The sequence below is a fragment of the Martes martes genome, assembly GCF_963455335.1.
Source record: "Martes martes genome assembly, chromosome: 1".
In the NCBI taxonomy this organism is placed as follows: domain Eukaryota; kingdom Metazoa; phylum Chordata; class Mammalia; order Carnivora; family Mustelidae; genus Martes; species Martes martes.
Genome location: NC_137888.1, coordinates 55,337,501 through 55,350,371, shown reverse-complemented (window position 1 = coordinate 55,350,371; position 12,871 = coordinate 55,337,501). Strand labels below are relative to the sequence as shown.

The 12,871-nt window shown below is 35.3% G+C and overlaps 1 protein-coding gene across 2 annotated transcripts in view; it reads right to left on the bottom strand.

Moving 5' to 3' along the window:
* Positions 1 to 1,716: 1,716 nt before the first annotated feature.
* Positions 1,717 to 12,871, bottom strand: part of TRAT1 (T cell receptor associated transmembrane adaptor 1) — a 37,081-nt gene continuing 25,926 nt past the window's right edge. For both annotated transcript variants that reach the window (XM_080824473.1, XM_080824472.1), the window contains 3 exons: positions 10,016 to 10,077; positions 7,807 to 7,895; positions 1,717 to 4,048 (listed from right to left, as the gene is read on the bottom strand). In XM_080824473.1, coding sequence (XP_080680599.1) covers positions 3,791 to 4,048; positions 7,807 to 7,895; positions 10,016 to 10,077 — 409 coding nt within the window. In that variant the 3' untranslated portion in view covers positions 1,717 to 3,790. The remainder of the gene's footprint in view (positions 4,049 to 7,806; positions 7,896 to 10,015; positions 10,078 to 12,871) is intronic.

The following is a 12,871-nucleotide window of genomic DNA, read 5'->3' as shown; positions in this document are numbered from 1 at the left end:
AGAGCACAAAAGTCAGAATAAAATTACACCATTTTAAGGTTCTTATACTATACCAAAGTAGTAGTATATATCACTTGAATGTCGACAGTGATAAGTTAAAGATGTTTTTCATAGGGGTGCCTGGTGTGGCTCAGTCAGTTTAGCCTCTGCCTTTGGTTCATGATCCCAGAGTCCTGGGATGGAGCCCCATGTGGGTCTCCCTCCCCAATGAGGAGCCTACTTTTCCCTCTTCTCCCTGCTCTCTCTTGCTATCTCTTTCTCTCTCCATAACTAAATAAAATCTTTTTGAAAAAGTTGTTTATTATAAACCCCAAGCAATCACTAAAATGACACAACAACAAACTTCTAACTAATAATCTATCAATGAAGATAAAATAGAGTCATAAAAATATACCAATGTACAGTTGGCCCTTGAACTGCATGGGTTTGGTTACACGCAGATTTTTTTTAATAAAGTATAGTATTGTAACTATATTTTCTCTTTCTTGCAATTTTCTTAATATTTTCTCTAGTTTATTTTATTGTAAGACTATAGTATGTAATACACACAACATACAAAATACATGTTAATAGACTGTTTACATTTATTGGTAAGGCTTTCAGTCAACAGGAGGCTATTAGTGGTTAAGTTTTGGGGGGTCAAAAGTTTTATGTTGATTTTTGACTGTGTTGGGGGTTGTGCCTCTAGCTCTTGTATTGTTCATGTATCAATTGTAATATCGAAGAAGTCATAAAAAGATAAAAAGGATGAATGAAAAATAGAAGAAGACAAATAGAAAACAGAGATCAAGAGTATTGCTTTGAACCCAACAGTATCAATAACTTCATTAAATGAGAATGGTCTAAACAGTCCAATTAAATGTCATAGATTATCAGATTGGATTAAAAAAGCAAAATAAACTATATGCTGCCTATAAAAATGCATTTTAAATAGAGAGCATATAGAAGACTTGAAAAGCTTTATCAACCAAGTTAACCTAATTGGCATTTATAGAATATTCTATCTAATAAAAATAGATTATGCATTCTTTTTAAGTGCGTATCATCATTCACCAAGATAGACTGTATTCTGGGCATTAAAGGAAGGCTCAATAAATTTAGGATTCAAATCATATGCTTTCTTATCACAATGGAATTAAATTCAAAATCAATAACAAAAAAGATCTGGAAACTCTTCAAATACTTGGAAATTAAATAACACACTTCTAAACAACCAATAGGCCAAAGAAAGAACCAAAGGGAAATTACAAATACTTGAAATTAAAATAACAATGCAATATATCAAAATTTGTGGAAGATTTGTGAAACCAGATGTCCATTTTAGACAAGAAGAAAAGTCTCATTACTGACCTCAGCTTCTACCTTGAGAAGCTAAAAAAGAACAGATGAAAACACAATAAACAGAAGAAATAATAGAGATCAGAGGGCAAATTGGTGAAACAGAAAATATAAAAACAATAGAAAGATTATGTGAATGGTGACTGGTTCTTTGAGGAAGGAAAAAAGTTGATAAATCTCTAACTAGACAGATGGGGGGCGGGGAGAAGCAAATTCCCAGTATCAAAGAGAAGTTAAATCACCAGATTCTATAGATATTAAAAGGACAGTATGGGAATATTTTGAACAACTTCATGCTAATAAATTAAACAACTTAGATGAGAGGGACACACTCCCCAAAAGATACAAACTAACACACTCACTCAACAGGAAATAGATGACTTGAATAGGCTTTTATTTATTAAGGAATATAGATTTCTCGTTAAAAACCTTCCAAATTACCAGTCATCAAGCACATTTGAAACATAAAACTCAAAATATTGAGTGGAATTCAAATGATATAAACCAGAGGCAAAAATTCAAATATCTTTAGGCGCTAGGTAAATAATACAAGTGAATGATGAGATTAGTTATGGGAAAAAGTAACTGCCAAAAATATAGTCAAACTTTATTTTTACTAAATCATGGTATGTATAAAAATGTAACACAAATGTATAATAGCAAATATTTTGAAAATTTAAAGTCGATATATACTTATTATTTCTTATGTTTTTATGCTCCTTCTCTAAAATCGGAAACCCAAATCTTTTCTTCTGCCCTTAGACATTAAGAGTTTTTAGACTCTTTTTTCATGGCATTGTGGACAACTTCAGAGATTTTACTTCAGCACTGGCATTTAATTTTATGCCAGTTCATAACGGAAAACAATTACTGACAGAAGTTGGTACTTCCAAGTATGGACAGAGTTCTGCCACAACATGCTCTTCCTTCCTTTCTCTCTTTACATGGGTGGCTCCTCATTGTTCAGTTCTGGGAATTAAAATTTTCTCTTCAGAGATGCCCTTCTCTCCATCATTATTTCTCATTCTTGTATTTTCTTAGTTATATATATATTTTTTACTAGTACTGATATTTTGTTAACCTGATACTCATCTTTTCTAACCATTTATAACTCCATGGGAGCAGGGCCTACCTTGTTTTACCTCTGTTTCCCTCATTGTACTCGACTTCTAACTTAGTGCCTCTGCTACACTAGGAACTCACAAAGAACTGAAGAAAGAATGAATAAAATCCACTAGGCTGTGGTTAGAGGGCAGGGCAGCTTACGTGTATACTTTCCTTGGTCAGTGATGACTTGAGACCCAATTAAACTCCTATTTCAAATGGAAAGATAACAGAGAGATTTTTTTAAAATAACATTTTGGAGGGCAGTTTAGGAATTTAAATTGGACACATAACTTGACCAAACTCTTGACCTTTTGGAAACATATTCGATGGAGACTCACTATGTACACCTTTTAAAGCAACAGTTCTTTTCCTAGGCATTCAGCCTTGAGAAGTCAGGTAAGTGCTTAAGCACCGGTGGGGATGCATTCTCACTGCAATATTATTTGTAAAAGTGAAAAACAACTTGGAAATGAGCTAAATGTACGTTCAAATTATTTGAATAAATTCTAATGTAGTCATCAATGAGATGCTATGCAGGCATTAAAATGATAATGTATAACTGTATTTAGTTATAGTTAAAAAAAAAACAAGGAAAATAAATCTCCAATATATTAAGTGGGAAAAAAGTTTAAATAATAAGTGTAAAATAATCACTCCCTTTTGGTAAAAAAGAAAAAAAGAAAGAAAACTGATGTATGCATGTATATATGGATAGTTGCTCATTGTTATTATCTCTGGCTAGTGGGATATCCAACTTCTTTTGTATATTTGTCTATTGTTATAGGGAGCATGCACTAACTTTATAATAATATTAAAAAGTAATAAAGATACTTCCATTTGGGAACAATTCTTCTTAAGAAGATTCTTCCACTTCCTGTAGGAATATATTTAATGTCCCATGTCTTTCGATCAGAAATTTCTTTCAATTAAGGGATGTTCCGTGGATGAAAAAGGAAAAATATTTTTTTTAAAGGTAGCTTTTATTTTTCTTTCAATGTGTTCTAGAATATACTTGTGCTTAAAACATTTGTTTTGTTTGCTTTATTTCTCTGAGTATTCAGTATTGTTGGTGACGTTATAACTCCATAATTAGGCTCCGTGTGCAGACTTGATTTTATTTTACACTTTACGACTTAGGCATTTGTTAAGCAAATTCAAATAACTGATTTTCATGGCATTACGTTTGGTGTGCAAGAACATAAGCTCTGGGTAAGAAGTCAGCCTCCCTCTCACTAACAACTGATGTAGATCGTCACCCTCACAAATCATGTTGTGTCGTATAGGGATTTTGTTGGCTTTAACATCTCCAGTAAGAGCTGGATTATTGAGCTCAATCACAGTCCATCTAGTTTATAGATTCTTTCTTCGCACGAATCAATCCGAACAATCGGATGGGATCATCATGGACATTTTCCTCTATTTCCTGGCTCTCAAGTGGGAAATTGTCTACCGAGGTGATCTTAGAAAGGCTGCCGTCCCCTGCGTGTAACTGCCCATCTTCATCCTTGTCTAACAAATTACTGTTCTCCTTCTTGGGCATCCTGCTCTTCCCCCCACAGCTGTGATCCAGTGAGGCATAGAGCATCTGTCCTTCCTCGGTTGCCTAAAAAGAGAGTCACGTTAATTTTTCGTTGTTATCTCATTCTTGGACGACTGCTGGGAATTTCTAAGATCTGTGAAAAACAAGCAGCTGTTTTCTGGGCTTTGGCTACCTTGTTTTGCCAAATTGGTCGGGTAGGATGACAACAAAAAACAATAGTCAATCAAGACTTTTGAGTATAAAAATGCTTAGATGAAACTTTTGTGTGTGTATTTTTATTTGTTTCTTATACACAAAATATACATGAATATTTGATTTTTTAAACAATTTTATTTATGTATTTACTTATTTGTCAGAGAGAGTGTGCACACACAAGCAGGTTCCCTCCTTGTGCATCAGGCAGGAGCCCGATGTGGGACTTGATCCCAGGGCCCAGGAAGCATGACCTGAGCTAAAGGCAGACACTTAACCAACTGAGCCACCCAGGCATCCCATGCACAAGCATTTATTTATTTATTTTTTATTATTATTTTTTAATTTATTTATTTGACAGACAGAGATCACAAGTAGGCAGAGAGGCAGGCAGAGAGAGAGGAGGAAGCAGGCTCCCTGCTGAGCAGAGAGCCCGATGCGGGGCTCGATCCCAGGACACTGGGATCATGACCTGAGCCGAAGGCAGAAGCCCCAACCCACTAAGCCACCCAGGTGCCCCCATGCACAAGCATTTAGATGGACTCTCACATGACTCTCCCCCTGCCTTCACCTTAGGTAGCTCTTGCCCTGTGTTGCTTTCATCAAGTGACAATACTCCAATTTGTTAAACCAGAACAAGCATAATAGGAAGGAATTAAATGAATCTCAAAATCTACTTTGCATATGTTTAATAACTGGTCATTTGATGGTACCCACAAAAGTCCCCACTTTTTCTACATTTCTTGAGATTCAGAAGTATAAAGTATAAAGATTCAGAAGTATAAAGATGACAATATCCATTTCTGTGACTGGCATCTGGCAAGAATTACAGTTTTCCATCTTCCCCCATTATTTCCTTCTTGCCTGCCAGTCCCCAGGTTCCCTTTGAGGTCATTTTAGGCTGGACTTAGAGATCTTTATTTCTAAATAAAGATCTAAAAGCATTTCAAATAATGTATGTTTGGTCAACAGTTGGTCCACTTTATCAAGTGCTGCAGAATTCAAAGAATGTGAGTCCTGAGAAAGTATCACAGATTGTACACAAGTTACTTATGACTTCCAGAGTGTGGTTTCAGCTGAGTCTATGGGTGGAAAAAATACAGCCAGGAGTAAAAAGAATGTGTATCTATGAAAACAGTCAAGGAAAGTAAGAATCAGCTTAAGAATCAGAGAGAAGCACAGGTAGAAGTCAAATTTTGTTGTTTTGTTTGTTTTTGTTTTTAAGTATTGGGATGATTTGTGCATATTGGTAGGTAAATAGTAGTGATTCTTTAAAGAAAAGATTGAAAATGGAGACAATTAATTGAAGATGCAAGATCTTGAAAGCAGTAGAGGAAATGATCAAGAGCATAAATTGTTATTGGCTTGGAAAAGGAGAGTGGATACTTCTGACATAGGAGGGAAAGGTTAAGATTGGTGGGAGACTGGGACATGAAGAGGAGAGGAATAAGCTCACAATTGTGTCCCTCACTTTGTTTTATGATACAGGAACTCTATGGACTCATTTTCTTAATTAGGTTTCCTGATGAACTCTTCCTAGTTGATGGTAGACGTAGATATTGAAATTACAACTTCTGAACTGTGCCTCTCATTTTTAAAGGGCAAGGACCTGATTTCTTTTTCCAACAAACAGACACTTTACCCATAAAGCTCTCTGCATAATATAGAGCGCTCTTGTAATTGACCAAAGTAAGTATTGTAGCAAACTGGGTAGTGATTTTGATGACCATGATCATTCTAATAAAATGGAATTGAGCAAATATAAAGAAATTATGTTTAATTTGTGAAACTAAATCTGTGAGAAGGATGTAATAGAATAAAGGCTAATATAATAGAATAAAGGCTAATATCCTTAAAGAAGTATTTTTAAATACATAATTTATAAAATAGCAGACTTTTAAGACATTTTAAGCTTTGCACAATTTCCACTTGAGTAAAAACCAGATGCACCACAATTCATATGTAGTAAGTAGCAACTTTTATTATGAATTTCAGCTCTTTTACAATTAAGGTGCTGTGAATCTCTACATTTCAGATGGTGTGGTTATATTTTAGCTTTCTCTAAGAGGTTTTCTCTTTATTATATTGGATTTAGCAAGTTGTATTAGAAGGCTTTTATAAGTTTATTGAAAATTTTTTTTGCCATTAATGGACCATCAGATGACAGATTTGTGCATCAGAAAGTGACTTCATAGTCCGTTTAAACCTTACCACATCTTGGTTTCTTAAAAACTTCAAGAATTCTGATTTCTTGGTGGATTCATACAGAGGAAAAGAGACAAATTCTATCTTAGTGGGAGTTTTCAAGATGTGACCCATCTTAGGGAGGAGAATTTTTTTCTGCTAGGCAGGACTAAGTTTAGATTCTCTTTCTACTTAGTACCTGAGTGCTTTAGGGTAAGTTTTTCATCCTTCTCAAGCCTCTGTCAAATGGGAGAAATAATGCTGTTTCCTTCATAAAACTCAAGACGATAATACATGTAAAGCACATATGACAAGGCCTGACACATAACAACCACGTAGGAAATGCTGGCTGGCTCTCTGACTATTTCTAGGGAGTAGCAAGAGAACACATAATTGAGGGAACAAGATCTAGAAGGGAAAGAAAAAAGAACTCTTTTTTTTTTTAAAGACTTTATTTTTTTTTAAGATTTTTTTAATTTACTCATTGGACAGACAGAAGTCACAAGTAGGCAGAGAGACACAGAGAGAGGAGGAAGCAGGTTCCCTGCTGAGCAGAGAGCCCAATGCCGGGCTCGATCCCAGGACCCTGGATCATGACCAGAGCCGAAGGCAGAGGCTTAACCCTCTGAGCCACCCAGGCGCCCCCGAAAAAAGAACTCTTTTGACAGAAATTTGTAACATGTCAGCAGCATGCATATGAAAAATTATGAATGGTTTCTGATGAAATCAGTGCTATGTCTGAGGAAGTTGAACTGATTGTGGTAGGAAAAGGAAAAACTATCCATTTCTTCTAGGGTCTTCATATATTTCTGCTTACATTTATGTCCTCCCTAACCCTACATAAGATATGTGAAAATCTCTTGCCATTAGCCCATAGCCATAGAACTTGTGTTAAAATTTATACTCAGTTGCCTTATAAAATAGGAATATGGTCTTTTATATCTAGCTAATTTATCTTTTAACTAAAGCACTTTCTCTCTCTGTCTCTGCCTCCCTCTCCCTCACTCCCTCCCATTCTCTCTCTCTTTTTTTCTCTCTCCTGCCCTCTCCCCGTCTCCCCCTGCCCCCATAAATTCTTGATACTAGGTCTTATGAGCATTATATAAGTGTAAAATTTCATGTTTATCTTTGTGATGTACACAATTTTTTTTCAATCTGAAAGAAAAAGCTTTATTGATTAAGAAGAGAATCTACTTTTCCCTTCAACCTATTGCCTTTGTAATGCTATACACTTTGGGCTCTTTGAGTGTGGTTCTGAGTACTGTTTATTTGCCTTTGAGGTTCCCTTTAGAGCTTAGGTCCCAGAACTTGACACTGAATTGGCCTGTAAAATCACAGACGGCTTCAGATATGAATCAGAATGTGCTGTTCTTAGATTCTTGAAACATGCAGCCATGCTGTGATCTAGGCTGAGCTTGACCCTTAATACAGACAACAAAACTCACCTGTGCAGGCGGGGTCACTTCTTGCAGTTTATTAGTACATCTCTCTGGTCGAGCCTTCATTTGTTCATAACAATTTTCATCCACTGGTTCTTGGGGGTTGAAAAGATCATGATTTACAATGGAAAAATAAAAAATGCTGGCACAAATAAAAATACACGACCCAAACCATACTTAGCTGTACATGTGAAACCCCCAAGAATAATTCAACTTGTGTTTTTTTGTGGAGATGCAAAGAAAGTGAGGAAGCACAAACCATTTTCTGCAGATCAGAATGTGAAGAAGTCTTTTACCCCAGAGAATTAATAATAAGACAAAAGAAGGTCACTAAGGATAGACTAGATCATATTAATTTATGCCTTTGTAGGACATGACAGGCTCAACTTCAGTTTCCATTTGAATGATATAGAGATCCCATGTGTTTGCTTATATTTGTGTATGATTGCAAAAGGTCATGGCGGCAGAGTGCAGTGCACATGCACAGATGATTGTAATTTGGTTATTTTCCCCATGAGCAAGAGGTTTTACTCAGAGGCATTTAAACATCTCTATTTTTTAAAAAGAATGTTTAGATCCTGTTTTTTGTCCCATAAATCAGTGACAGCACAGACAGGCTGTTTTGGGGGGTCTGGATCTCTGTAATGCTGGTCTTAAGTATTTAGGGGTTTTGTGCAGTGTCCAATAGCCAGCAGACCTGAAGTCATTTCATCCTGTGGGGACATGCTTATTAAATCATTCATCCCTTTCTTCCCCCCACATATGCATGCTTGAAAGGGAGAAGAAAGAGAGAAAGTGACCTGTAGGATGGCCAGTTACCTGGCAGAAATGTGGATTGCATTGATTTGATCCCATAGGAAAAAAGATATATTCACTATAATGCAAGTTATCTTATAATCAATCATTCAACCCCTTCTGAAAATTAACACAGAGTGATGTTTCTCGAAGTATGGTCCGTGGAAAATGTGCATTAGACTTACCCGGAAATTTGTCAACTAGGAAATTTCTAAACCCTATTCCTAAACATTACTGAATCAGAATGTGTGGGGTGGCACCTATGCTCCCCTTAGGTATGGAAATTGCAGATATGGTGGGCTTTGCACCACCAGAGTACAGAAATATTGAAATCTCAAATATTACAGGTGGGCACAATGATTCTGCAGGGTGAAGTGGGAGGGCAAATTATTTTTAACAAAATAGTCCTAAAAAATAGTTCTGATTTCTCAGAACACAGAGATTAGAAGATACTTTAAAATGAAGGGGAAGACAAAGATTAAATACATTTTTTAAAATTAAATAAAATTTTGAATCCTTTAGTTATTCCTAACTTTAGGAGATTTGCATATTCAGAGATTTAGGTAGCTTAGATTTGATATACAGAGATTCAGATAGTTTAGTCCATTTCTGGAAACCTCGGTTAACCCCCAATTCATGAATGAATTGAAGCGCTTGAGGGTGCAAGGATGAATGGGGTTAAATGCTAGCATTTAGCCTCATGGCTTCTCTCATCAGAGCTCTGGGATCAGATCATGATTGTCTGCCTTAAGGAATTTAGTGGCATTTTGTTTGGGGGTGGTTGGGATGTTCCAAGTAATAAGAGATGCTGGGAATTGAAGAGTACTTGTTACCTAAGAATAAAAAAATGTATAACCTAGTCAGTGGCGATTTAGCTCTTCTCTTTACCCACTTGCCAAAAATGTAGCCCTAGGTTCTTTGCTTAACAGAAGCAGTTAAAACAAGGGGAACCAGAGAACATGCTCCTTGTTCCAGATTATTCACTATAGATTTGCTTTTGTAGACACAGCGTAGGTCTCTGTTTCCCTGAGCCATTTTCTGTTCTAGAAATAGCTTTATTTCATAGAATTGTGTGTGTCAAAATTCATGGTGATAGTCTTCTGTATTCACATTTCTACTACAGTAAAATGTGGAGAATATAGAAAGACAGGATGTTGCAATACAATTTATAATATGCAGCTTTGGAAATATATACTAAATAATATACTAAACATTATTGAATCATAGATTCAATAATGTTTAGTATATTATTTAGTATATATTTCCAAATATATACTAATATTGGGATATTTAAATGTGATTTAAATTGGGATATTTAAATGTGATTGCAACCAGAAATAAGCTACCTCAGATGATGTGGAATTAAGGGGAGAGATATTAATTTATAGATAAACATAATTTGGGGAAAAATAAAACTTACCTGGGACTATGTCATCTAAGTTACCATAAATTGGTGTGTCTTCAATATAATACTCATCCTCCCTATAATAATGAAAGATAATTTATCTTATTAGAATCCACTTTACACATAGTTCTTAACTAATTTCTCAGCTAAATTCAATATATGATTGCATGTTCTTGTTTATCTTCAGCCAACCAAGGTAGATATGTTCATGTACAAGTGAATGGATGCAAAAGTGCATGAATGCCTACATGCATATGTGTGTGTGTGTGTACATTTGAACAGGTGTTTTTGGATTTTTCAGGAAATAACAATAGCAAATACTTATTTAGCATTTATGTTTGTCAGATGCTACTTGACCTTCATTTTCTATATTCATTTATACCATTCTAACAACAATCCGACCAGACAGGCACTATCACATTCTCATTATATATATAAGGAATTTGAGGCACAGAGAAGTCATATGATTTGAAGGTCAGAAGGCTAGTAAGTGGCAGAGGTGGGACTAGAACTGAGGTTATCTGTACTTTTAACCATACATTGTGCTGCCAGTTTACTTGCCCAGAATATCATTCCAAATAATCCCCTAAAACTATGTTTCCTATCTAAATACTAACTGACAATGATGCTTAAAAAATACAAGGCCAAAGAGATATTGTAGACTCAGCTTGGCAGACGTCCAGATGTTGTAAAATGATTGATCATCTATTACATCCAGATACTATGTTAAATGTTTTATATACATTATACCAAAGTCCTAGGGAAATTCTGCAAAAATATTATTTCCCACTTTATAGATGGGAAGTCTGAGAGTCAGATAGATAAATTAACATATTTTCCCTAGCCTTATGTGTAACGCCAGCAATAAGTAACAATTCTGAAAGCTTTTCTTTATACCAGTGCTCATTCAGCCCACAGAACAAGTCTGAGATACTTTCTTTTTAAATTCCCACTGTGCCTATAAAGAATCTGCAACTCCTAGAGTTAAACTGTCCAAAGACAAAGACAGTAACTAGCAGAGCTAGAACTGTAATGCAAGTCTAGTCCAAAAGCCCTGAATACTATTTGCTCTTGATGTTTGATTAAATTTCCTTACACCTTCATCTGAGAAATTCTTTTAGGATTAGATGGACATCCTATCATTGCCACCACACAACGACAATGGCCCTGGTGACCAGCCTTCACAATGGCAGGCTGGGAATAGAGGAACATATCAGGCAGTGAGAGTAGCATTTCATAAAATAGTAGCAACTGCTTTAACTTTGAGATTACAGATCGTCAAGAGCTGGAGGGAATTGCATGAAAAGAAAAAAAGAACACTGATCTCAAGGCATAACAACTATAGTACTCCCTATGCTTCTGAAAGAGGACAAAGTATATGTAAATAGTAAGTAGATGTCCTTAAAAAAACAGATCAAATGATACTTGTATGAAATGGCTTGAGAAGTCCAGATGCTGACATGTATTTCTCTTATCTGATAACAAAGGAACTCATCTGTAACCTTTCCTTTCATCAGTAATTCAGTACAGCTTAATATTGGAATATGGAGTGGTCCCTGTTCATGGTTTTTCTCTGGCTATGCTGAGAATATAATAGCAAAATGTGAAGAATTTTTAATAAGACAATCCATCCATTTTCCTAGCTCACATAGATAGCAGATACAACCTGCAAATGATAAATCATGTCCAAAAAATGAATATCACTTCATTCCCTATGAATGAAAATAAGATGTGATTTATAATGCAATGCCCTGTGTCTACAGGCAGGTCTCAAATGATTAATCATCCCAAATAAAGTATTATAAAGGAACAGTTGCCTAACCAACAAATTAAAAAATATATTTTTACTTAGCAATGCCAAATAGCTCCAGCCTATTGCAAATATCTAATAAACTTTAAGCACAAATGTTTGGTAGTGTTTTATGTAGAAGATTAGTTACTATCAAAAATAGATTAATAAATAAGCCCACATCCCAGAGGTGAGTGCATTGCTCTGAACATGTCTGAAATGGCCCCTGACCAATAAGCATAATTGCTGACACTCCAAAACTTAAAATAATATTAATTATATCTTTTACTATTTTCCACTTTCATGTATATTTTCCTTAGTCCCTATTTTTAAAGTTTTAAATTCATCATTATTTTATTGTGAACTCTTAAATACTTCATTATCTAAGTAGATTAAATAAGTAAATTCATTTTTTAAAAAATCATTACTTCTATCTGAGTGACTTTGGACATAAATTGAGAGTTTCAATTTCCTTATTTATAAAACAAGTTTATTAAACTATTTAATCACTGTTGTTCTTTTCTATTCTGAAATTCTATATTATAAATGTAGGGTTCCAATAGTCAAAGAAAAATGAAAGATAGTTCTATAAAATAAAGCTATTTTAAGGGGCCAGAAAGCTGTCAGATTGAGGAAAAAGCAAGCTGAGGGGTCTGTTAAAAATTGGTTTTGATGTTACCTTGATTTGCTTAAGAGGTATTTCTTTAAATTGGCAGATATATGTGTTTGGGCTCCATTGGTATATAAATGTTATTTAAAGCCATAAGGAAAGACAAAACTACTTTCTGGAATGAGTATATATAGAGAAGAGGTTCTTTAGATGAGCCCTGGGCACTCTGATGTCAAAGGTTCAGAAATCAGCAAAGGGCAAGGAACCACTGGTGAGGAGGAAAACTAGAGATGAGAGGACCCAGAGCCTGGAGAAGTAAGTGTTTCAAGAAGAGAGTGTCAATGTGTCAAATGCTACAGATGGACTGCATAGGAAAACACTGAGATTTGGCCATGTGGATTTCACTGGTGACCTTGACAAGAGCTGAGCTGGCAGATTAATGAAGGCAGAAAATTGTATAGAGTAGGTTCAA